General features: G+C 39.2%; 1 protein-coding gene across 3 annotated transcripts in view; it reads left to right on the forward strand.

Moving 5' to 3' along the window:
• Positions 1–27,863, forward strand: part of PFC1 (Ribosomal RNA adenine dimethylase family protein) — a 403,194-nt gene that overhangs the window by 216,278 nt on the left and 159,053 nt on the right. For all 3 annotated transcript variants that reach the window (XM_089406247.1, XM_089406245.1, XM_089406246.1), the window contains 2 exons: positions 12,970–13,065; positions 13,592–13,676. In XM_089406247.1, coding sequence (XP_089262373.1) covers positions 12,970–13,065; positions 13,592–13,676 — 181 coding nt within the window. The remainder of the gene's footprint in view (positions 1–12,969; positions 13,066–13,591; positions 13,677–27,863) is intronic.

Genomic DNA, 27,863 nt, shown 5'->3' on the forward strand with positions numbered 1-27,863 from the left:
AAGAGTAGGGGACATAGACTAAGGTGACAGTGGGTCCTTGTCTCGTTGTTTTCACTTGGTCTAGTGGTCGTCCTTTTGGAACCCCTACTAGGACCCCGCTAGATTGTGTGGCAACAGGGCTCCCCTACCTCATTGCAACTATGTTGCAATGAGATCAGAGTAAGCTCCTGTAGAAACATTCTTAGCATCATTAATCAACATACACCCCTTTGCTCTATCTTTGAGTAGTTTATCTAAAGCTATCTTTTAAGTTTTCAAAGGCATGAACAGAATTCACTAACCCTTCAAAAGCACACACATAGGGAATCTTCCAAAGAAAGGTCAAACTCAAAGAGACTATTTAGTGACAAAGGTCACTATAACAACTTAGGATGAGAGAATTGGAATCACCAAGTAACACCATACACTAGTGAATTCCTAACAAGAGAGGAGAAAAATCTATTTTGTCATTTGTGAGGCCAGTTTGGGCTCATCTGGATTTAGAGGGTAGAGCTTGGTATAAGCACTGTTGTCGAAATTAGTGATGTTTGACTTGGCTAAGACTTGTCTTGCCGAGTCTTACTTGGATTGAGTACTCACCTAAGACTCACCTTTGAGAGTCGCTACCCAACATACTCACCTAGACTTACCATACTTGCTAAGACTTGCGACTCTCGACCTAGACTTATGAGTCCATAAATAGAGACCTCACGATCGTTCGATGCATTTTTTGACTAGTGAAATGATGTCTAGAGGGAAATAATAAAGGGAAATGAAGCCAATGGGAGAGAATCCAGAGTGTTAAATCTAAAACCATCTTCATAAATACATATCCCTCCTTTATCATTGGTTAGATTTGGTGTGATTTTATCATTAGAGGGATGCTATGCACCATGACTATGAGGAGGCTGAATTTGTGATTAGAGGGTCGTTGTAATGTTCCAAACTAGGAAAAATAGTGATATGCAAAGCAAAAACAAATTCAACACCAAAAATTTCAAACATTCAACAAACACCCATATAAACTCAAGAAGTAAGAACCAGCTGAGCCATTTTATTAATCAATTGGAGCAAGTACAATAGTGTGGAAGGAGTGCACCTGGGCTTGCCTCAATGGAAAGCGTGACAAAGCCCAGGTGATCAAACAACAAGCCCAAATGCTAAACAACAACTGCTCCAATGATGCTCTGTGCTGCCTAGAAATCTGCACTGTTTGCTGGAAAGGAACTGTTGGAAACCCCACCTCCGGTGCTCAGAAAATTCTGCAAAATTAACCTCAAGCTCCTCAACCAAAACCCACCAAAACCCAGAAAGGGTTTGGCCTGGTTTTGACCCCCAAAATTCGGCCCCCAAATACCACATCCTCCTCCAACTGCTGGAAAATATGGCTTACCTGTAGCTCACTGAAAAGGCCCCACAAATCACCCGTAAAGGATGAGATGCTCTCCCCAAAGGCTCCCCTTATTTCTCTTGGCAGTCTCCAGCTCCCCAATTTGTCCCTCAAGCTCCCACGTGTGCCTAGTGAGAGTCCTCTATGCAGGCCTAGGTAGTCGCAAATTGTGTTGTCCACTAGCAGCAATCTTCTACTCCAAAGCTCCTCCAAAATGTTGACCCTCCACTCAAGCTCCAATGCCAAAATTCTCCCTGCAAATGTTGCCCAGAAGACCCCCGAAACAACCCCTGCGTTCTCCCTTCCTGCATCCTCCAGAAACACGCACTAGTTGAGCCAAAGGCTGAAAGATAAGCTCTAGAATCACTCCAACTCTCCTCCAAGCTGGTATGATTTATCGTTCCTAGGGTGGCACTCGAAGTCCCCCGAAGAAAGGTTGAGTTCTCCACTTGGAAAATTCAGTGCTAAACAGCAAGTGACCCGGCTAAGCAACTCGAGCAACAAAGTGAATTCAATATACAAAAGACCCTTTGAGAAGATGAGCTCCTCCTATTTATAATTTCATGGGCCTTCCTCTCCATGTGGTCCCCTCTTCCTTGCCTTTTGATTTCCCTCCAAGGCTATTTGAACTCCACACTTAGCCAAGTGCGTTTTTCCTATGTGGGGTGGCCCCGACATTCCACTAACAAAATAATTCGGCCTTTTTTCTCTCCTACGACCATAAGTCAAAATTGGATGAGTTCCAAGGTCACCAAAATTTATCCAAAATTGTGGGAAATTAAACCTATGAAAAAATAATTTAGGAAGGGACATTACAGCTCCTGTGTGCTATGACTGCGAGGAGGCAAAGTTCATCAGTAAGGGATACTGTGTGAAGGAGGTCTTAGCCTACAGGTAAGTCATCAATCATGCTTCTGTAACCTTTTCTTGTTTCTAATTTCTGCTTACCTATTCCAAGACTTGAAAGGATCAATTTGATACTTTCAAAAGTTTTTTCCACATCCAATACCCACGTTTCTTTACTAGGAATGTTGCATATTTTGTTTACCTTGTGTCCCTTGCTTTCTTGTTGCCCATTTCACTTAACAAATTGAAATACAACTGCAAGCACTTTTGCAGAGTGCTTTACTTGTTTGAAGTCGAATATACGAACTTACAAAGCAACTGAAAATCAAACACAAATTTATTCAGAACTTAGAAGGAGCTTTGCAGAATTTGGAGGAAATCAATCAAGGCAAGGCTTGCCTGATCGAACTGTTGTGGATTTACATGTCTGTTCATTGATAGTCTGGTGCAATAGAAGCTTAGAATCCAAGTATCCTGAACCCCATTTACTAGGATCCCTATTAGTTAAATTTCAAAGAGAACGAATAACCTTGTAGAAGCCATCAACCATGCATCATTACAGGGTCAGCCTCAAGTGAGACTTAAATTGATTAATTAAATTGCCAAGAAGCAATGGGGAACTTTATATATTTATACCATAGAATTAATATGGGAATAAGATAACCTGGTAACTATGCTTCTAGCCACACAATTTTTCACTATTCTGGCCACAAAGTACTAATAATTACTGTATTACAAGTCTATTTTGTTGATTTTTGGTAGCATCGGATGTGCTCTAGCCATGAAAATTGGTGGAGAAGCTAAGGCACATAAGATCTCCAAGATCCAGAAATCGTTTGGGGAAATTCCACCCGGATGGAGAGATATTAAAATAATTAATATTTTTAGTGAGACCCTAAGTCAAAATCTAGGAAAATTAAAATATTAATGTGTATTAATATAATATGGGTCAGAAAGTTCTAAATAATGAGGATCAAACCAAATCTAATCTTAGCCGTTGATTAGGGACTTAATCTTGGCCATTGAATTGTCAACATGAAAAGTATAAGAGGAGGCTTGAGGGTTAGTTGGAGAGACACCAAGTTGATCAAGAATTCGATTTTCGGGGCAGGGTTTGCTGAGAAATCGAGTTAGTGATCTGTTGCAGCGAGGGGCAGTTCTGCAGAAAGCCGAGAATACATAACCGAGAGGCAGAGGAAGTGTCAGAGAGACAACACAGAGCCTTGGAAGGTTGACGTAGAGGCAACCAAGACTGATGCAGAGGCTGAGGAGGCCAGCGCAGAAGACACAGAGGGCCAAGAGGCTGACACAGAGGTTGATTGGTGAGAAAGTTCTAAATAACGAGGATCAAACCAAATCTAATCTTAGCCGTTGATTAGGGATTTAATCTCAACCGTTGAATCATCAACATGAAAAGTATAAGAGGAGGCTTGAGGGTTAGTTGGAGATACACCAAGTTGATCAAGAATTCGATTTTCAGGGGCAGGATTTGCTGAGAAATCGAGTTAGTGATCTGTTGCAGCGAGGGGCAGTTCGGCAGAAAACCGAGAATACGTAACCGAGAGGTAAAGAAAGTGTCGGAGAGACAGCGCAGAGCCTTGGAAGGTTGACGTAGAGGCAGTCGGGACTGACGCAGAGGCTGAGGAGGCCAGCGCAGAAGATGTAAGGACCGAAAAACTGAAATGCAGAAACAATAAAAAAAATTAAAGCAAGTACCTACCTGAACTGCTATCTGATCTGGTGTAGTTGATGATGCTACCACTGCTATGCTTCAATTACCGAGAGACAAATTCCACCCAGCCAAGCTGAGTAGAGCCTGGCTGCTCAATCCAGTAAGCTTCTCAACAGAAGCTCACTGTCCCCCGTGCCCAGAACCTCAAAATGTGCTTAAAGCTCTTCCAATGGTCAATTTTCTTCCTCCTGATTTTCTCCTGATTTCTGTTCCCCCCCTTCTTAGCCCATTATCTGCGGTTTATAGCCTGTGTTTAGCGGTGGCCGCCTTGCGCACCAGCGACTCCACCGCTTTCTCTCGTGGTGACAGCATTCTGGTATCAGAGCTCCCCTAGACGTGTGATGATGACTGCCAGATGCCTACTGGGAATCAGGTCGGTGTAGTCGACGCTGTCACCTTAGAGTTTATGAATGGTTAGGTCAGTAAAACTGACACCATGGCATATTCCAGTAGAGGACGGATAGGATGGGAGCGGAAGAGATTAGGAAGGATAGGATGATTTTAGAATAGCTTGGGAACCTGGATAGGGCAAGGCATGTCCATTAAAATCATAAACCTAAAACTCTAATTTTATAGTCTCTTGATATTTAAAAAATAATAATAATAATAATAATAATTTTAAAAACCTAAGAAGGGGGTACTAATTACTATCATAAGTAATCAGATAAGATAAAAACTCTAACTTCGGGACGAAGTTTTCTGAAGGGGGAGTGTATGTAACGACCCATCTCTAAATACATATATTATACGCTCCATAATAAAATAAAAATAAAAAATATCATATTAATAAAATAGAATAAAGATTAAGTATTAGTATCAATAATTAATTAATATAAAGTTATAAAGTTTATATTAAAAACAAATATAAATAAAGTTTATATTAAAAACAAATATAAATAAAACAAAAGTATATATGAATATCATAAAGTTAAATGACAAACAAATATGATAAAGTACATATAACTGTTATAAAGTTATAAAGGATACGCTATATGGTTATAATGAGGCGTGATAGTGTTATAATGACAATAACACATATATAAGGTTTAAACGTTAAATACCTTAATGCTACATATAAACACCTGTAACGGGAGTGTGACTCACGCTCATGAGGAATGCTGTCACCACGAGAGAAAGCGGTGGAGTCGCTGGTGTGCAGGGCGGCCACCGCTAAACGCAGGCTATAAACCGCAGATAATGGGCTGAGAAGGGGGAGAACAGAAATTAGGAGAAAACCAGGAGGACAAACCAGGAGGAAGAAAATTGACCATTGGAAGAGCTTTAAGCACATTCTGAGGTTCTGGGCACGGGGGACAGTGAGCTTCTGTTGAGAAGCTTACTGGATTGAGCAGCCAGGCTCTGCTCAGTCTGGCTGGGTGGAATTGGTCTCTCGGTAATTGGAGCAGAGCAGTGGCAGCATCATCAACTACACCAGATCAGATAGCAGTTCAGGTAGGTACCTGCTTTAATTTTCTTTACTGTTTCTGCATTTCAATTTTTCGGTCCTTACAGAAGACGCAAAGGGCCAAGAGGCTGACGCAGACGTTGATTAGTGAGAAAGTTCTAAATAACGAGGATCAAACCAAATCTAATCTTAGCCGTTGATTAGGGACTTAATCTCGGTCGTTGAATCGTCAACATGAAAAGTATAAGAGGAGGCTTGAGGGTTAGTTGGAGATACACCAATTTGATCAAGAATTCGATTTTCTGGGGCAGGGTTCATTGAGAAATCAAGTTAGTGATCTGTTGCAGCGAGGGGCAATTCGGCAGAAAGCTGAGAATACATAACCGAGAGGCAGAGAAAGTGTCGGAGAGAACGTAGAGCCTTGGAAGGTTGACGTAGAGGTAGCCAAGACTGACGCAGAGGCTGAGGAGGCTAGTGCAGAAGACGTAGAGGGCCAAGAGGCTGACACAGAGGTTGATTAGTGAGAAAGTTCTAAATAACAAGGATCAAACCAAATTTAATCTTAGCCGTTGATTAGGGACTTAATATTGACCGTTGAATCATCAACATGAAAAGTATAAGAGGAGGCTTGAGGGTTAGTTGGAGATACACCAAGTTGATCAAGAATTTGATTTTCTGGGGCAGGGTTTGCTGAGAAATCGAGTTAGTGATTTGTTGCAGCGAGGGGCAGTTTGGCAGAAAGCCGAGAATACATAACTGAGAGGCAAAGAAAGTGTCGGAGAGACAGCGTAGAGCCTTGGAAGGTTGACGTAGAGGTAGCCAAAACTGACGCAGAGGCTGAGGAGGCCAGCACAGAAGACACAGAGGGCCAAGAGGCTGACGCAGAGGTTGACGCAGGCAGCGCAGAGGGCTGCAGAGCTAACGTTGGGCAGAAGAGGTAGTGCTGAGGAATTTTCGTGGGGCAGACTAGGAGCTGAGAGGCAGACGTAGAGCCGTAGAGGGTTACGCAGTTCGTGGAGGGTGACGCAGTTCTGGAAGGAAGCTTGGAGCAGCTTTCACTGTCCAGTTGAGGAACAATGGAGGTAACTGTGGGGTTCATCATCCTGTTGCTGATCAGTCGGAATAGCTATCTCCAAGGAGAGGTACTTCTGCCAAGGAAAATCTCTAAAGGGTGAGCCATTTCTGGCAACCTAGTTGTATTCATAAAACTGCATAATAATAAAACCCTCATATCTGTCACATCTGTTTTCCTGCATTGGGTTTTTTCGAGGACGATTGTCCAAAAATAACAGTGTCCCTTATGTTGTCTCAGTTATTTTAGTTGTTGATCTGTATATGTCTAAACGTTGCATTTGTGTTTATTTCGGTATTTATATTGATAAATAACTTGTTAATTGAAAGAACAAGTAGGAGATAATAAACCAGATAATGCAATAGGGATTTTTGATGTGTTAGATTCAGAAATTTCCACATGGTATCAGAGCATTGCAGATCACAGGAGGACTGAAGGCACCAACAGAAATCTGAAATTTGCAGCAGTAGCAGCTGTCCCGAGAGACAGTGCTGTTCCAGAGTAGAAGCAGCAAGAGAAGTGATGTAGAGCCTGCGTCATCATTTTGAGCTAGGAGGAGGGCCAACGCAGAGGCAGAGAGGGGCAGATCAGACCTACGCAGTGCCTGGTCATCTTTCTCAGCTAGGAAGGATTGATGCTATGGCCAGGAGGAGCAGATTCGGCCCAAGCCAGGATTGCGCTGAGCTTGAAAGGCTCAGTTTCTTCAGTTGTCGGGGCTTGGGGAGCTATGGGTAGATTGTGATTTGAGGAACTGGTTGGATGCTGTTTCTGTTGAAGCAGAACAATGTTTAAGGAGGCGGAGCCAAGGTAGAGGGAATCACTACCTCGACGGATTTCTAGCCAAGGACCAGATCCATGTTGCAACGACACAAGAGGATTGGAGAGGAGTAGTTCGACGATTGGCCAGAGGATTTCTAGGAGGGAAATCAGGACTTAGAGGGAGATTTCCAGGAAGGGAGTCGAGACTCAGAGGGAGTCCAGAAGAGGAGCTGAAATGGCAGTGAACGGATTGAGGGATTAGGACATGTTGGATGGGGCTTCCAACTTTGTCATGATCCTGGCAGTTCTGGATCGACATCGCATCAAGGACTTTTCCTTGAAAGTAGTGGTTATCCCAGTTGACCCAGTTGAGAATGAGAAGTATGAGGATGCAATGGCGAGCGCAAAGTGCATGATCCTAGACGGGGTCAAAGATCATGTCATACCACATATTGTTGAGAAGAACACAACAAAGGAGATGTGGGACACCCTAACCACCTTATACCAGGGCTCTTCCGTGTAGCGGAAGATGCTATTGGAGAATCAACTGAGGTCATATCAGATGCAGAAGGGAGAGCAGATAGATCCATTCCTTCTCAAGTTGCAGGAGATTCGTGACCAACTTACATCTGTGGGGTCTACATCGGATCTAGATTTTATGGTCAGGACTGCCCTAAATGCCGTCTCCGAGGAGGGGGAGACATTTGTCCAAAGTATTTTGTGCAGGGCTACTTTTTCCGGTTGGGAGGAGATGTGGGCAGCTCTTCGATAGGAAAAGATGAGGAGGATGACCAAGGCAGGGAGTAGTAGTAAGGGAGATCGAGTCAAGAAAGAGGAGGAGGAAGATGCGGCTCTAGCATCTGCGGGACAACAAGGGAAGAGGAAGAAAAATGACATCTCCAAGGTTAAGTGCTTCCATTGTGGGGAGCTGGGACATTATGCATCCCAGTGTCCCAGGAAGAAAAACAAGAGAGAGGCTTCCGATTCAAAGGAAGCTCCAATTGAGGTGGAGAAAGAGGTCGAGATTGATGACGATTGTGCCATGAGTGCTCATGCGCCTCTAGAGAAGCGGTGGGGAAACATCAAGTTGTAGTAAGGGGGACTACATACTAGGTGCATGATCTTTGAGGTGCCCAAACTCTTGGATCACATCCGGCCACGGGAGCCCTTAACGACAGTAGCATGATGATAGGTGTCGGGGGGAGCAAAGTGTAGTGGAGCAGCAAGGCAGTGCATGAGTGCGAAAATCTGAGGTAGCGCAGTGAAGGTTGCAGGAGTGCGAGAGGCACAAATGTGTATGCAGCAACGCAGTGGTAGCAGAGGGAGCACATGATAGCAGCAGAGGCAGCTTTAGCTTCATGAGGCTTCCAGACTGACCGGGATGTCAGTATTTGGGAGAAGACAATTACTTACTTCTTGGTAATTGGGTTGCAGTGCAACAGTTAGCAGTGGCAGTGCTAGGGGCAACATGGGCATCATGTTGAGAGGGAGCTGCAGTACAGATGTAGCAGTGGTAGTGGCAGTGTCATGGGCAACAATACAGGAAGCAACATTGCAGAGGATGTGAGGTTGTAGGCCAAGCATCAACAAAGGTACTGATGTGGAGGATCAATGTGATGTTTCTGTGGTGAAGCATTATAAGAGCACATTCCTCGCTAAGAGGGAGTGTTGATTTTTGGTAGCATCGGATGTGCTCTAGCCATGAAAATTGGTGGAGAGGCTAAGGCACATAAGATCTCCAAGACCCAGAAATCGTTTGGGGAAATTCCACCCGGATGGAGATATATTAAAATAATTAATATTTTTAATGAGACCCTAAGTTGAAAGTTAGGAAAATTAAAATATTAATGTGTATTAATATAATATGGGTGAGAAAGTTCTAAATAACGAGGATCAAACCAAATATAATCTTAGTCGTTGATTAGGGACTTAATCTCGGCCGTTGAATCGTCAACAGGAAAAGTATAAGAGGAGGCTTGAGGGTCAGTTGGAGATACACCAAGTTGATGAAGAATTCAATTTTTTGGGGCAGGGTTTGCTGAGAAATCGAGTTAGTGATCTGTTGCGGCGAGGGGCAGTTTGGCAGAAGGCTAAGAATACATACCAGAGAGGCAGAGAAAGTGCCGGAGAGACAGCGTAGAGCCTTGGAAGGCTTGATGCAGCGGTTGAGGGGGCCAGCGCAGAAGACGCAAAGGGCCAAGAGGCTGACGCAGAGGGCCAAGAGGTTGACATAGAGGCAGCAGAGGCTGACGCAGGCAGCGCAGAGGGCTGTAGAGCTGATGCTGGGTAGAAGAGGCAGCATTGAGGAATTTTTGTGGGGCAGACTGGGAGATGAGAGGCAGACGCACATCCATAGAGGGTGATGCAGTTCCGGAAGGAAGCTTGGAGTAGCTTTTGCTCTCCAGCTAAGGAATAGTTGAGGTCACTGTGGGGTTCATCATTTGGTTGCTGATCAACTAGAATATCTGTCTCTAAGGAGAGGTACTTCTGCCAAGGAAAATCTCTGAAGAGTGAGCCATTTCTGGCACCCTAGTTGTATTCAAAAAACTGCATAATAATAAAATCCTCATATCTGCTGCACCGGTTTTCTCGCATTGGGTTTTTCCGGGGACGATTGTCCAAAAATGACGGTGTCCCTTGTGTTGTCTCATTTATTTCAGTTGATGATCTGTATATGTGTGAACGCTGCATTTGTGTTTATTTCAGTATTTATATTGATAAATAACTTGTTAATTGAAAGAACAAGTAGGAGATAATAAACCAGATAATGCAGTAGGGATTTCTGATGTGTTACATTTAGAAATTTCCACATATTTGTACATCACATAACACTAATTATTATTTTACAGAACTTGCCTTAGGGCTTGTAAGATTTTTGGAATAATGGCAAGCTTACCACCGGCATATGGAGAGTCTCTATATTGCCATTGTTGCAACTTAGAATGCAACGTTTCCAAACACCATTCCCACATGGCTATGGGGGAGGAGCTGTCACCAAATCTGATGCCTAAATATCTCACAATATCTCCTGCTATAACCTTTTTTGAGCTCCAAGAATCGATGGACCTCGTCAGCACCAATAAACCAGAACTCAAATTTCTACACATTGAATGTGCGAGGCTGAAGAAAAAAAATTCTAGGCAGCTCATAGTCCTATTCACAAAGCCGGGATCTATAATTATAAGGATCTACTCACCCTTAGGAATTTGAATCCCATGGAATTTCCCCTGCATCCGTGCTGATTCCAGCAAATATACACTTGCATAAGTAGCTGACACATATAAATACAGAGCCACAGGACAACCTTATCAATTGGAGCTATGGAGAAGAATGTGGTGAAACGAAATTCTGTTAATTTTAACAATGGCCGAGGGCCTGAGGCTTCTCTGAAAAAGAGTACATACCATTCTTGTGAATTTGGACCCAGACCTCAGCCACTGCAACATACCCAAAATGAAACTCCAGTCCACTGTATCATAAGCTTTATCAAAGTCGATACTAAGAGCAGAGAGTTTATAATTTGTTTCCCCAGCTCACTCCATACATTCACATGCAGTATGTACATTATCTAAAATGAATATCTCCTGAACAAAACCGGTTTGCTTTAATCTGAAATTCCTTGTTTCCTCTCTCTATATCCTTAAAGCCAAAACTTTTGCAATGATTTTTTACAGGAGATTCAAGAGACTAATGAGCCTCCATACCATTTAGGGTTTCAAGTATAGGTTTGTATATATGCATTGGAAGGTTTAGTTTAGCCATCTCTTGTAAACACTAAAATTGATCTTGTAATCTAGTTCTCCACTTGAATCTTTAGGTTGGTTTTCAATGGTTTGATCAACATCAGAGGATATCTGAGGGTTCTGATGGTTTTTGAAGAAGTTTTGAGGCTTTCAAGTTTTTTGTGGTCTTTTCGGGAGAGTAAAGTTTGTATGGTGTCTGGAGCAGCTGCCTGAGGGTTTTGCTGTGTTTCAGGTGGTTGAAGCAGTAAATTTTTAACAGGTATCCTTAGGCACGTTCTCTATGTAGGTGATATCAATACTGAAATTCTTCATATGCTTTATTGTGTGAATTTTGAAAATAGCCAATCAGCTATGAGTGATGAGATAAAATTAGGATTGCTGTTAAAAGTCCTGGTATATTTAGTTGCTTTGTAATGACCCATATTTAATATAGAGAGCACAAGAGTATTAGCATGCATACAATGCATGCATATGATAGCTACATATGCATGTATTGCATGTACTGCACTATTATATATATATATATATATTCTAAATTAACTATAAATGTTGAAAATCATGACACTGCTTCAGATAGAAGTTACACCCTCACCCATCACCAAGCATATTGCTTAAATGCGTCATAATTAAGGAGAAAATACCCTAAATAATTTCAATAATATAAATTTAAAGGTATAAAGTAAATTTGGTTATAAAAAAATAAATGTAAAATTTAAGTTAATTATAAATATGGTTATATATTTATATATCCCATAATATTAATAAATTATTAAAATGTGAAATTTAAATCAAAATAAAATAAATATTATAAACTAAGGGCATTTAAAGAAAACTAATAAAAAAATCCTAAAGGTAAACTAATACACGTCAATATCCCTGTAGCTTTGGACAAATAGAGTTACACGTTACAAAGGGGGGAAGGTGTCACCATGTAGGAAGCGGTGACCGCCAAGAAATGTTATACATAGACAGAAGAGGAGCATGAAAAAGGGAGGGGAAAATATACAGAGAATGGGGAAAAATAAATCTGTTTGAGGGATGAGCCAGGGGCTCGATTTTGGAACTGAAAATTGGAAAATCTTCAGCTGTTCTTGGAGTTTTGGGCACGGGGGCCAGAGGACTTCCATTTCGAAGTCCTCTAGATCTGGGAACCGCAGAGGTTGATCCCAGATAGGCAGGGAGGAATCGGTTGGTTTGGTAATGGAACCAGAAAACTCAGAGCAACGTGGACCGACACCAGATGGGAGAATCAGGTACATAATTGCATTTAATTTGATAGAATTAATCTGATAGAATTTTACAAGAAATCTGTCCATCTTGTTGAATTTTAATAACAGTCCTTACATGCTTGCTCTGTTTGATATGAATTTTCCTGCACAAATGTGTTAACAATACTCCTGGTTGGAAAGACCATAGACAAATGTTTGGTGGCCTGTTGAATATGAGCTATCTTCGAGTCTTCAGGGCAACTGCCCTTTGCATCATATGGACAAATTCAGCAATAAGAAGGTAGTGCCAGTGAATAGTTAGAAATTATTAGTTGCAGCATTTGTGAAATCCTCTGATCTTGAGACATCAGAAGTGTGTAATAGATATTCTGAAGTTAGGTAGCTATGCACGTGTTAGAACCTGGAAACACTTGTAAGGTAGAATATTAATTGTTACAAAAATATAGCATTACTTTTTGACTTCCATTCTGTTTTTTTGTCATCACTCTAAGTCAGGTTGCATCTTTATTGGTCCCATGGCTCATTAGTGTTGTCTGAAGGACATGACTATAAAACTTGATTCTCTCTTCTCATGCTAATATTCGCATGATTTTTCTCATGTTTAGGCTTATGATAATTAAACATACAGGCACATTGACTGTATCTCTTTATGCCGCAGTTATACGGAGTGGCAGGAACTAGTCAAGGCAGCATTAATAATGAAAGAAATTCTGATTTTGAATGTTGAATGGTCCAAAGTGGACATCCTTTCTGGGATAATGATCGATGCTGTTATGCTGCTGATGGTTTAATGTATTTTATTTGTAATATGCAGGTTGTCTCTAATCTGCCATTTAATATTGCAACAGATGTGCTAAAGCTACTTCTTCCCATGGGAGACATATTTTCCCATGTTGTGCTACTTCTGCAGGTATGGCATAAATATACTTTGGTGTTGGTTTTGTATTGTGTCTGCAAGTTTAGTATTGAGTTCAGGTTAATTTATATCCACATTCTCGAGAGAGTGTCAGTTTCAAAGTTGTGAAGAAGTTTTTTTGTCATGCTTTCTTATGCTTCGCTTTTAAGGTAATGTGCTCAATTATTGGCCTGGATTAGAAAAAAAACTGATATTCTATCAACTATTTTAGTATGAAATTTTGATAGTCATTATTGTGACCAACTAGAATTTTCTTTCCTTGATTCATCTACTGTGATAGATTTGAGATTGTATTTTTATCTTGTCTTGATGCTCTGTCATTTTTTCATGTTATTCACATACATGCATTGTACTTTCCTAAATAAATTGTTGATTCATCTTAAAAACTGTTACTACTTAACTCAGAAAAATATATGGGTTTTACGTGAATGCGGAACTGAAGATCCTGTGAACATACTAAAGCACCAAAATTCCTCCTGGCTAATGAAAGTTAAATGTTTGAATGTGGTGCTTGTTGCAGGATGAAATGGCTTTGCGTGTGGTAGGTTCATTGCCAGGGACACCTGAATATCGTCAAATTAATATATTTGTCAACTTCTATTCAGGTACAACTTTCTTGTTTTCCATAAGATGAGGCCATCAAAATACATGGATATATGTAAGCGAATAATCTCTGTTTCTCTTAGAATTGAATATCGAGTCATTTTGTTTCCATGAGTGAGAAACTTCAAGGTCAGCTTCTTTACAAGAGTTGTTTACAACTTCCTATATATAGTCGGATTATTCCAGGATGGGAAACTGATTCAGGATGATTCCCACAACCAATCCAAATTGATGGTCTCAAATGTTGATGAAAAGGTCTCCATGTCAAAGAGCTCATTAAGAGCTTTCCAACAAAATTTGAACAGGTTCAAATATGCAAAAGTCACGGCCTTCAGAAGTTGAAGGAAAACAGGGGCGACATTGACATGTGGCACACTAAACAGCTGACCTGTGGTATGATAACAGGGTGACACATGGTATGATGACAAGATGATGTTGCACACACAGACTGATACATGGCAAACTCATAGGCTGATGTGGCATGATGCAAGCTGCCACATATAACAACCAGCAATTGCCATGCAGCCTCATGTTGACCAATCGGAGGCTGCCACATAGACCTTCTAGAAAGCATATGCGGCACTTGGTCTTACGTTGTAATGCTCTTGGCCAATTGTCGACTTGAATTTGTATAATTTTCTTGTGTGCCTGGTTGTTTTGGATTTTTGGTGGTTTATATTGCTTTTGTGATTTTCTTGCAATTTTCTGTATGCATGCAAAAATTCTACTCCAAACTATAATGTCTTGAGGGATTAATTGGCCCAAGGGATGAAGTAGCCTATCGATCCCCGTAGGCTATATAGAACTCGATAAAAGGGGAAAACCCGAAAATACCCATTGTGTGGGCAGCAAAGGGCACGTTTTGGGGCAGCTGGGGCAAAAAAGCCCAGTGCCAATCTATACTGGAAAGACCCGCTTAATATCCTTCTTCTTTGTTTAACTGAAAATGAAACAAAGGGGATTATAGATCAGTTCCATGCAGGGTTTTGTGGTGGACACTATGCCTGGAGAGCAACAACCTACAAAATTTTAAAAGTAGGTTTCTATTGGCCCACACTTTTTAAAGAAGTTGGAGCAAGAGTAAGAAGTTGCAAACCATGCCAATTATTTGTAGGAAAACAGAAACTGTCAGCACTTCCTTTGGTTCCAGTGTTGTTTCATGCTCCTTTTCTACAATGGGGGTTGGACTTTATAGGGGAAATTCATCCACAATCAAGTAATCAACACAGATGGATTTTAACTGCTACAGACTATTTTACCAAGTGGGTAGAAGCTATACCTGTTAAAAATGCAACTGATACTGTTGTCATTAAATTTCTTGAAGAAAACATCCTATCAAGATTTGGATGTCCTCAACAGATTGTTACAAATAATGCAACAACTTTCAGTAGTGTTAAAATGATTGAATTATGTCAAAAATATTCAATCCTATTACACCATTCTACACCATACTATCCACAGGGTAATGGCCTAGAAGAGTCTTCCAACAAGAGTTTAGTTAAGGTCATGTTGACCTTGCCGCCTACACCTACCTACTAGTCAGTGAGAAAAGCCCTCAACCCCACATGGTGTGGTTGGTGGCAAGGAACTCAGAGAAGGGGCTGTCACACTAATCCCGACTCTCTCCGTTTGAGCTATCTCCTAGGTTAGCTAAGGGGGGTGGTCCCTAATGAAAAGTTAAGTTAAAAGATGTGACTTTCTAGGAGAGTGTTATAGTGAAAATGGATTACTCTTAAGGATTTATGAGCAAATATGAAGTGGACAACTTGAAATAACAATGCCAATCATTAATATGATTTAAAAAACCATAAAATCAGTGCCTTATAAGGATTTTGCTCAACAATTTAAAGATATATTTGCTCAAAGTAAAATGCAATGCCCTTAAAAGAGAAAACAAAGTAACCTTGAAATGTAAATAAGAATTGTTAGCACAAGATATGTAAGATACAAAACGCTTTTGAGATAATCAACTTTATAAATCAAAACATGTGAAAAATATCTTGCCAAAACCAAAAAATTAGTAATTAACTTGGAAATGTAAAAGAAAGGAAGTGCCAAACCAAGACATCAATATGCAATTAGACTCGAAACATGAAAAGAAAACACTTGTTTGAAATTAGTGTTGAAAATATCGCCGAAATATTGGTGATATTTGTAAATATTGCGATATTTTCGGTGAGCCGAAATATCGCCGATATTTCGGCAAAATATCTCGCGACGATCCAAAATATCACCGGGAGACAAAAAAAATCCGCGCAGGTTATAAAATTCCGATTTTGGTTTTTTATCAATCATTTTCATTTCTGATTGCTGGGGAAGGAAGGGGAGAGCTATGTGCTTGTTGCCAAGGAGGGTTTGAGCGTTGCATAGCTATTATCGCCACCAACAACGAAGATTTTGTTGATCTAAGCTTCAAGAACAGTGAGACAATTTCATTTCTTCCATTAACAGGTATGTTCAAATAAACCCCTATGTTAATGAATTTTTTGTTAGTTTTAGGATTGTTCTTGCTTGCCTATTTGCCTACAATCATTTTGCTTGGATTTTTTCCATTTGAAAAGATTTTCATGTCCATGAGCAAATGCAAGGGTTTTAAGTTTTTAACTTTTCTCCATATTTGGAGAGCACACTCCATTTTTTTTGAGTTCATAGCTGCAGAGGCTATTTATTATATATTAGGGGTTCATTTATATAAAATTTCTTCATCTTAGAAATTAGTTTCTTATTGTGAACATTGAGAGAGCACCTATATAGAAAATTAGAAATTATCCTGTAGACAAGTTCTCTATGCAATAGTTGTTTATCTATTGTCTTGGCCTGCTGCTTATTATAGGGATTAACACTAGTCAAGATGAGGTAGGTTTGCCTATTTCTATGTATGAAATGATGTGCTCAATATTGGATGTTGTGTAATGCCTTCGAAGTGAAACGTATTCGTCCTCTTATTGACAAATTTCCTGAAGCATGTAGCCATTGTCGAAACTGGACTAATAGGGAATAAGCAATAATTTAACAGATTTTACTCTACTACTTTCTGTGTATTGGTAGGGCTAGAAAAATGTTTCCTTGTGGGACAACGAAGGTCACACCACTGTTATATGTAAATATTTTTGATTTGATTTTAATCGGCAAGAAAATTTTGAATTTTATCATTTCAATTTGCTGAACAGAGTTACAGTATGTTATGAACTTATGATATTACAGAGATATGTGCGCATATTGTTGTTTACTCATGTAGCCATGCTTATCTACTTGGTGTTTCCCTTACAGATTTCTCTGATATTCGAGAGCAAACTCCATTTTTTTTTTAAAATTTCAAATACACCCTCTTATTGTCATTTATGGTTTTTCATTGAATTCACATTGCAAAATTGCAAATAATGTAGCAAAAAAATTGTTTTGTAAAATGATGTGGTTATTACTTATTAAGTTATTAATTCCAATTTTTTTTTTTTGGCGCCCTAGGTTTGAGTTAGCCCACTACAAAATACAAATATGCCAAAAGCCTTGGACCCATTTTGGGAGTATGGGAACCTTGATGGTGGGACAAATCGTGCATATCTTACATGCAAATTGTGTGGGACTAGGATGACAGGTGGGGTTACATGACTGAAATACCATCTGGCTAGACTCAGTGGACATGATGTTGGGATTTGTACAGTTTCTAGCCTGGAGCTTATACAAAAAGCTGTTGAGGCAATTGATGAAAATGACAAAAAGAAGGAAGAGGTAGAAAGAAACAAAGCTAAACGTGTAGGTAGATCTTTCGGGATATCTTCTCCTGATTTTGATGTTGAAGGTAGTGGGAGGGGCTCCACAGCTGGCACATCATCACCTGCTACTGCTAGTGCGAGGTCATCATTTTTTGTTCAACGAACAGGTCATGGAGCACAACCTGGCATAAAATCGCTTGTTAAAAAAAAGGAGAAGCAAGAAGCAGATAGAGTCATGGGGAGGTGTATTTTCTGGAGCGACTTACCTCTCAGCATCACTAAAACCAATCCATTTTGGCAGTGAATGTGTGATGCTATTGCTGTTGTGGGCCCAGGGTACAAAAGTGCCACATAAGAGGAGTTGCAGGGGCCAATTCTTCAAGCAGAAAAGCAGGACATCAACTCTAGATTGGTGGAGTTGAAAAAGACATGGGAAGTTACTAACTTACTGGATGCACAGTGATGTCTGATGGTTGGACAGATAGGAAGGGTAGGACCCTTCTAAATTTCTTGGTACATTGTCCTAAAGGTACCATGTTTATTAAATCGTTGGATGCATCAGAACATATCAAAGATGGAGCAACAATATGTGAGTTGTCAGATAGGTTCTTTCGGGAGATTGGTGTGCAGAATGTGGTGCAAGTCATAACAGACAATGCAGCTAATTATGTGTCTGCCGGCAAGATGCTTATGGAGAGGCATTCCTCATTGTTCTGGACTTCGTGTGCAGCACATTGTCTCGATTTGTTGCTTGAGGATATGGGGAAACTCTCCTTCATCAAGGAGGCGGTTGATATGGCTAGGAGCGTCCCCAAGTTTATTTATAACCATGCTTTTGTTCTTAGCCTCATGAGGAGGTTCACTAGAAACAAGGAGTTGCGGCCTCTTGCGATCACATGTTTTGCCACAAACTTTATTTCTCTTCGGTCTTTGCTTCGATGTCAATTCGAGTTGAAGCAAATGTTTGTGTCTGATGATTGGCGTAATTGTAGATACAGCAGGAGACAGGACGGGAAATCCATTGCAAAAATGGTGTACTCTGAGACGTTTTGGCGTGGAGTAGAAGAAGCATGCTCAGTTAGTGAACCTATAGTAAAGGTTCTCAGATTGGTAGATGGGGAGAAGCCTGCAATGGCTTATTTGTATGAGGGCATGGATAGGGCCAAGGAGGCCATTCGTTCTTACTATGCAGACAAGGGTTTTGTTGGCCTTGATAGGTAGATGATGGTATGGGATGTGATTGATAGTTGGTGAACAGGGATGCTTCATTGACCCATTCATGCAGCAATACTTTTCGTCAACCCCGCATTTTCATACAAATGCGACTTTGATTTTGATGGCGAGGTGATGGAAGGGCTCCATTCCTGTATTCATAGGATGGTACCTGATCCTGAGCTTTGTAGAAAAATCAATCGCGAGATACAGTATTATCGGGATTGTGTTGGCCTATTTGGCTTTGATGATGCTATTAGGGAAAGGACCCTCTTCATGCCATGTAAGTGACAAGTCATCACTCATTAGAAATTAGAATTTTCAATTTAGAATTTCCTTACTTATAATTCTATTTTTTTTAAATTCAATTATGTAACTTTTATTTAAAAGTTTAATTATGTTTTAAGTTTTTGAATTTTTTATTTCATTATTTTGTTGTAGATATTTGGTGGCGAAGTTATGGTGCAAGGGCACCAAATTTGCAGAAATTGGCCATATGAATCTTGAGTCAAACATGTAGCTCTTCAGGGTGTGAGCGCAATTGGAGTGTATTTGAGAAAATACATGCAAAAAAGCGCAACAGGTATAACTTTGAGCTCCAGCCTTCAGTTGAGCAATTACACTTATTGTAATTTTTAATTTTTAATTTATGACCTTCAAGTGTCAAGAGTCAAGAGTCAAGACTCATTAGTTTTTTTGACACTCTTACAGGTTGGAGTTCACACGTCTCAATGATTTAGTATATGTGCATTACAACATCCGACTTTGAGTGAGGCAAATAGAATCACCAATGGATCCAGATGCCATTTCCTTAGACAATATTGACATATTGTCTCAGTGGAGGGTGGAGTCTGAGGAGCCCATCTTGGAGGAGTCACCTTCATGGTTAGAGCCAGTGGCAAATGATCCATTAGAACAGGGGTAGCAAGAGGAGGAGGACTCAGAGGAGTAGCAGCACTTGGAGGAAGAGCAAGAGGAGGAGGAGGAGGACACTGTGGGAGCATTAGCATCAACACCATCTGCTATAGATATAGGAGAACATAGCCCCATACCTAGCACTCATTATTTGACATTAGGTGCAGAGGCAGGGTCAGGGCCTTCTACTACTAGGGGTAGGCTTGGCAAACAACCCACCATGTTTTCCCATAAAAGGGGGAGAGGGCAGTGATTTCAGATAGATAGCTGCTAGTTTTATTTGTTATGCTACATATAACTCATGATGATGAGATACTTTTATATATGTGATGTTATTTTGTATTGGTTCTCCACATTTGAGTCCTTGAATGGACAATTATCCGGGATCAACAGGATTTGGTATCGTCTTTGATGTATCATTTCTATTTGACATCATATATATCAGTGCTTTCTTCATATTTATGTGCCAATGTGTTTATTTCATGTTGTTATTGCTTTATATGTTTAAAAATCTGAAAAAAATGAATATATTATGCATTTTTTTATGCTTGCCGATATATGCTGATATTTTTGCCGATATTTCCAATAAGATATTTTCTGGACCCTCGCCGATATTTTGCCGATACCGATATTTTCAACACTGTATGAAATGATTACAATGCTTGCTTTTGGAATAGACTTTGCATATGAAAACTCAAACCATCAAGAGACAAGTAAAGTAAACGTAATGGAAAGTGATCTTGGTTAATTTTATTAATTAGCTCTACAACAAGATTACAATTTAACTCTTCAATCTTCAGACCTCACTCTTGCCCAATGATATGGATCTCATAGTGAGGAGTCAATAGAGGAGTAGAGGATTCCTAAGATGTCTACTTCAACTAACTTATGTTGGAGGTAAAATTTTAATGAGGCTTGGAGCCTTCCTACATTAAAATGCCTAGATGAAATGCAAATTGTGTTAATTCCCCAAATTAAAATAATGATACATGCAAATGCTTCAAAGAGATTGATTTGCAATGCTTGAAAGTGGAATAGTGTTCAACATAAGTTGCAATTATAACTTCAATTGGAGGAATAAAATTAGTGTACAAGTGTTGCATGTGTTTCATCAATGAATTAAAATGATACAAGTAATTTGCTTGAAAGTAAAATTTGTTTCAAATAGACAAAGACAATAAATTTCTCCAATATTCAAGATAACAATGTAGCATAAAATTGAAGCGTGTATTCAAGTGTTCATGAAACAATTTACGAGGGTGAGGTGTAATTTTGATTACTCATACCCCATACAACTTCTCTAGAATACACTTATTACAATTTAAATACAATTTTATTTGCAATTTTTGACTTGCGGGAAATCTAAAAAATTAAAAAATGACTACTTAGACTTAACCAAATTCCACGAAATTTTTTGTGTGATCTAATATGGTAATATACATCGACTCTAGACACTAAGATGTGTTAGGGGCTCAACCTTCAAACCGTCACCCTAGCTTTGGGGTAAAAAATGAGTGAAAAAACCTAGAAAATTATCTGCCTCTGAAAAAGAAGGGATAATTAACTGGATAAAAAAACACTCCAAGGTGTAGTCATTTGTTGATCGAGTCCCAACATCCTAGGTCTGTTACAGACTCAAAAACTCATCATTACTAGTATCACATATTACAATTCCCCGTAGGGTGTGGAATCTAGGTACAAGAAAGATGGTGAGAAGATAGAAGTAGAGTTAAAAAACTCTGTTGACTGATGATATCTGATGGTACAAGTGTCCACTAGATCATCCTTGGGCATGGAGTCTTCATATAATCCTCAGGTGGCACTCCAGTGGTCAACATTTCATTATTAACCCCTCAAAGTGTGTCATAGTAGAAAGTTGAGGGTGACAGGTGTAATTTTGATTACTCATACCCCATACAACTTCTCTAGACTACACTTATTACAATTTAAATACAATTTTATTTGCAATTTTTGACCTGCGGGAAATCTAAAAAATTAAAAAATGACTACCTAGATTTAACCAAATTCCACGAAATATTTTTGTGTGATCTAGTATGGTAATGTACATCGAATCTAGACACTAAGATGTGTTAGGGGCTCAACCTTCACACCGTCACCCCGACTTTATGGTAAAAAATGAGTGAAAAAACCCAGAAAATTATCTGCCTCTGAAAAAGAAGAGATAATTAACCGGATAAAAAAAACACTCCAAGGTGTACTCATTTGCTGATCAAGTCCCAACATCCTAGGCCTGTTACTGACTCTAAAAATCATCATTACTAGTATCACTTATTACAATTTCCCGTAGGGTGTGGAATCTGGGTACAAAAAAGATGATGAGAAGATAGAAGTAGAGTTAAAAAACTCTGTTGACTGACAATATCTGATGGTACAAGTGTCCTCTGGATCATCCTTGGGCATGGAGTCTTTATATAATCCTCAGGTGCCACTCCAATGGTCAACAGGTCATTAAGAAGACTCTTGAAGACCATAAAAAGAGTTGGGACAGCCATCTAATCCATGCAATTTGGACAAACAGAGTTTCTCCTAAGACATCAATAGGCAAGTCTCCTTTCCAGTTAGATTATGGCAAGGAAGTAGTTTTTCCTACTCATTTAGCTTTACCTGTCATGAGATTCCTTCAAGAATCCTATGAAGAAAAAGACGATTTCTCAGGAAGGATTAATCAAATTATTGTGTTAAATGAAGACAGGAATGAAATTCAGTACAAGCTAAGGAAATACCAAAATAAGATGAAAGAACTGTTCGACAGAAAGGCTAGAGAAAGAAATTTTAAGAAAGGTCACCTAGTGCTTAGGTGGGATACAAGGAGAGAAGATAAAGGCAAGCATGCAAAATTTGACAACCTTTGGTTTGGTCCATTTAGCATTGCGGAAGTCAAAGGGAACAATACATCCATCTTACAGAATCTGGAAGGAGAGTATTCCTCATTGCCAGTCAACGGGAAATACTTGAAACCAGTGTGGAAAAAGTCTGCAAAAATCCCGATTTAATCCTAAAAACACGATTTTTTGAACTAAATGATTTAATCCCCCGACTTTTTGGCGACTTTTTCACAAAGGAAAAAATCACGATTTTTTCCTTATACTCCCGATTTAATCAGGAGTCGACCCAAAAAGTCTGCCTCCCTTCCCAGGCCGCGGATAAAGAGGCTGCAAAGGTGAAAAAACTGTAAATTGAAGCTTTCATCCATGCATTTTCAAGTTATTGCATTGTATTGTTTGTCATACTTCTTACGAGCATAGTAGTCTCATTTGTAATATGTTAGTTTTGAGGTTAAGATATGTTTTTGTTTTCCAAGGAAAAACAAATCTTTATACTTCATATTTCTAGTTAGAAAGCAAAGGATACATTGGCTAAGCCTCCAGGGTTTCAGTGATCCAGACTCTAACAACCACTGCCCCTTCAAAAGATTACAAAAGTACCAAAAGGACAGGCATACAACAGTGTTACGTAGAAAGAACCCCACACCATCAAAACCATTGTTATAGTTGTTGAATGCTTCCAGAAGAAACAACAAAGAGGAGGCCATGAAGATCAGATAACAACAACCTGTCCAAAAAAACAAAACCAGTGCCTCAAAAAAGAACCCATTTTCAGACAGGAACAAAGTACTTGTGAAACCTTGTGATAGAAAAGATCCTTCCTGTAATGAGAGCACGTTTTGAAAGAGAATCTTCTTTAGTGGTGAACTCCTTGTAAATGTGGGGAAAGGTTATGTATCATAAGTGGATTTTACCTCCAAGAGTTTTTGAATAATAGATGCCAAGACTAGGTTAGTAATCTGACATCTACTGTTTTCTCAGAAAATAAGCAGCTTGGAGTCACCAAGCATTAATTTCACATCTACTGTGATACTCACTATTTATTTTCATTGGACCTACCACCTAACACCTTATTACCCAAGCAGATTACAATCTACTGAATAAATGCATGACTTATTTCTTAATACATTTAGCGGAAACAAAAATTAAAAGGGGAAGAGGATCTCAGTGACTGATTACTTGATGACTTTTAGATGACTCATGATATAGATTTATTATATTTTTTGTTGATATTTTGACTCTTGAGAGTTGAGACTCATCAGACAGGACTCAAAATTCAGGAGTTGATTCACTATTTTGATATGTGATGTAGCACTAGACTTCATATACATATTATATATTAGCTTACTTTACATGTTTATGTGGAAATGCATTTATTTGATGTTGTGGATACTCTAGATCAATGTTGCACGAAGCGGGAGCGAAGCGGAAGCGCGGAGCGCGGAAGTGTCATTTTCCAAAAATCTAGGAAGCGAAGCGTCCGCGGAAGCGTCTGCTATATATATATATTTTTATATTTTTTTGCATTTATACTCAAAACAAACATCCCAAATACCAAATTAATTGTAGAAGACATGAAAACATGCATATTTTTGCATAAATCAAGATAGATATGGCATCCATGATTCCATTGTAGTTACTAGTATGTACAACAATCATCTATATTTAGCTATTACAAACATACATCAAATTTTTAAGCATATTATAAAACATAAAACATTTAAGCATATTATAAAACATAAACCATAGAGCATATTATGATTTATCTAGCAAGTGAGCAACTGTCAACATTTGTCATGTCCAAAATTTATTTATTTTTTAGCAAGTAGTTTTAATTTTAGATTTTTTTTTTGACATGTTATAGAGCTAATTTTGCTCTAAATCTAATAAAGATTTGTTGGAATTATAAATTTTAGTTCTATAATTTGCAAATTTCAAATGTGTAGAAGTTATTTAGAAGGTTAAATTTATTTATGAATTTAAAAACACAAAAAAAAAAAATTAAACTTAAAACATTTACAAAAATTATTTAACTAGAATTCTAAAGTTTCAGAAATAGAAATTTTTCAAAATATTGAATCTATTTAAATATTAATAGGTCATATTGTATTTATAATTCAATAGAATGGGGTGTCTAAAAGTGGAGAAAAAACCTTCTTGAGTTTTTTAATAAATCCTATTGTATTTATAATTCAATAGAATAAGGCGTCCAAGAATTGAGAAAAAACCTTCTTGAATTTCTCAAAACTTTATTAAGTTTCTTAATAGATTCTATTATATTTATAATTCAATAAAATGAGGTGTCCAATAGTTGAGAAAAAACCTTGTTGAGTTTCTCAAACCTTTATTATGTTTCTCAATAATTTATAAACTTATTATGTTTCTCAATAATTTATACACTGATGATCATGGATCGATCAAAATACAAGAATAAAAAAAATTAAAATTAAAAAGATAAAGAAAAAAGTAAAGAAAAACGCCTAACTTCTAAAATAGTAGTAAAAATAATTTTGACGATACACTTCATGTTAATACGATGTTTGCAGTACATTTAACCGCGCCCACCCTATTTAACCTCGACAAATCGCAGTCCCCAAATTAGATTCATAAAATATTTGCGATGCTTTTTTCACAGGCTTTTAGGTTTATGAACGTTACAGCTCAAATTTGAGAGAAAGCCATGAAAGTTTTGACCAGATATTTGCCCTTATCGTCGTTGAAATCTGTGAGCTTTGGTCTCGGATCTGGTAGAGACAGACAGGGAGTTACAAATATCAAGCAACCATGAAGGCATGATGTCTTTAAAAAATAACAAAAAGGTCGATCCTGAAAAGATATATAACCAGTAATAAAATAGATTTCAGGTGAACAAAACAAGTTTGCTTCATTTCATTTCGATTCCATTCCAGACAAATAAAATGTGTACATTTACAGGAATTTTGAGCCTCGGGTTGCGTGCGCTTCCGGGCCCGAAGCGTGGCGCTTCCGGATGCCCGAAGCGCCCTCCGAAGCGCGGATCCGGGGCAACGCAACCCAATTTCCAGGAATCGTTTCAAAATTTAGGAATCGCACTTCAGAAAAACCGGAATCGCGCTTCGCCTGGAGGTTCCGGAACGCTTCCGTATGGGACGCGATTCCGGCTTAGGATCCGGGGGGGGGGGGGGGGGGGCGATTCCTGCAACTATGCTCTAGATGTTAAAAAAATAAAAATAAAAAATGAATAATTTTGTGTTTTTTTTAATTTTGCTGACTTTTTGCCGACTTTTTCAAAAAACTCCCGACTTTGACGAGTTTTTCAACTTTTGGACCCTTGCCGAATTAATCCCGACTTAGACTTTTTCCACATTGCTTGAAACATTACATTCAATATTGATTTTTCATTCATTCATCATCTGTAAATATCCGGAGAGTTTATTTTATTTTTGAAAAATTTGCAAGTGAGTATCTGTTTCAGCAAAGACTCCATAGCCCGAGGAGAAGGCACTTGGATCTGCTTGTTCTCTGCATCCCATAGGGGGAAGCAGTCCCCAGCTGGAGCCGATGTTGTAACATTATTTGGTTTTGATAAGTTAGTATATTAGTCAAAAATAATTTTAAAATGTTAAGTTAGGATATGGATGCAAAAGAAAGAAAAGTTAAAATGTTAGGTCAATTTAATGTTTTATAGGCATCCATATCAATAAAATGTTAGGTGTTAGCTACCCTAAATAAAGAAGGCAAAAGGAAAATAAAATGTTAGGGAAGAAAAAAGAAAAGAATGGCTTCATTTCATATTTTATAAATGCATAGGCTGCTAGTCAAAATGCGCCACAAGTCAAATATCAAATGTGATTTTCATGTGCAGAAGCAAAAAGGCAAGGAGTAAAGGTTTTGCTCTAAGGTTTTATATATCAATTAATTTTGGTATTAACCCCCTATTCCTAAGTCTTAAAACCCCCAAATCATTCCTCCCCTCGTATTATCCTCCACTCACTTATACCTAAAGTTTTTATACCCCTTTCATACATTGCAAATATCCCTATCATTCATTACATCATTTTCCCGACCGCACCAAACAACCCGTCACCTCACAGTTAACTCTCTGCCACCTTTCACTCCATCTCCGCCCATCTCCCAAGATCTGACAGCCCACATGACATTTCGGCCCCCTGTAACCATCTGAACTTTACTGTTGGGAGGGGGGTAGGCTTTGAAATGGGTGGTATACGAAACCGTGCCCTCCCCTATGTGTCAACGCCAGAGCTTTTTGGACCCCCCTCGGGTGAAACCATTAACCGTGCCCCCCCAAAAAATAGTTGTTTTCCTCACTCTTGATACTGCTCTCCTACCCGTTGCACTCCCACCATTTACCTTTTTCCATGGCATTCGTTCGTTAGCTCCACCAATTGCATCCGCTCTCTCTAGAATTAACCCGTTAAGCAATTAATTGTTTAGCCGTTAATCCAACGGACCTGCACCACCTCCAACGGAAAACTAGATTGATTATATAAACCTCCCTTTCGCTTGTGAATAGGTTACTGAATTCATGCATAATCACTGTTATTGATTTGTTATAGGTTGGTGGCCTAAAACTTCAACTGTTTCTACCCGCCAGCGACACTCTCGGTTCATTCTTTTCATCTTATTGCCTCTTTTCTACCCCCAGAAACTGACTCCTCTCTGTGTATTCAAGCCTCCAATCCAATTTTCACTACGGTCCTTAGCCTTATCCAAAGATGCCTCCAAAGGACAAAGGACCAGAGGAACTTGTTAATCCTCTGATCTATCCTCCCATAGATTTTCATCACATACCTTTGGCTGACAGAGACTTTAAAATCCATGAAACTCTCTGTGAATTGGACCTCTTTGAGATGTATTGCTGACTTGAGGACAAATACATTGACAAATCTAATGACATTCAGCTGTGGGAGTCCAATTTACCCCACTATATTTTTCCTCGTACCCATAGCACCCAGAGTTTGTTAGGAAGTTCCATGCATCTTATTTACCAAGCCAAAGGGCCATCATTACCCCCACTGGAGAAATTTTGTTTACCATCACTCCTCAGGCCATAGATCAAATGATGCAAGCCCCCATAGTAGAGAATGCCACCCCCTTTTCCTATGAAGCACTTGTTGAGTTATACCAGAAATTAGACTTTGCCAAGAGGGCCCAAACTCTTGAGCTATTCTTGACACAAGATGCCCCATTGCCAAAGAAAAATCCTCCCTATCCCTCCTCTATTTTCCCTAAGAGAGCCAAGCAGATTATCACAGTTGTCTCCTACCTCCTTGGCTACTACTCTGATCAATGGGTAGATGAGGCCATCATAGGATTTCTGTCCATTTTCTCTGCTGATTCTAAACCCTCCATTGTGTTTAACTTTAGCCAATTTCTTGCAGAGTCAATTCATCAGCAGCTTATCAAATTCCCAACTAAGGAGGTATTCAAGTATTCTTCTGTACTAGTTTATATGTTCTTATACTTTCAGGGAGACAACATCAACCTTGCTTTGCAAAAGCTA

Source organism: Pinus tabuliformis, chromosome 2_2, assembly GCF_031772625.1.
Source record: "Pinus tabuliformis cultivar Carrire ecotype Pingquan chromosome 2_2, CPIR1, whole genome shotgun sequence".
Taxonomy (NCBI): Eukaryota; Viridiplantae; Streptophyta; class Pinopsida; order Pinales; family Pinaceae; genus Pinus; species Pinus tabuliformis.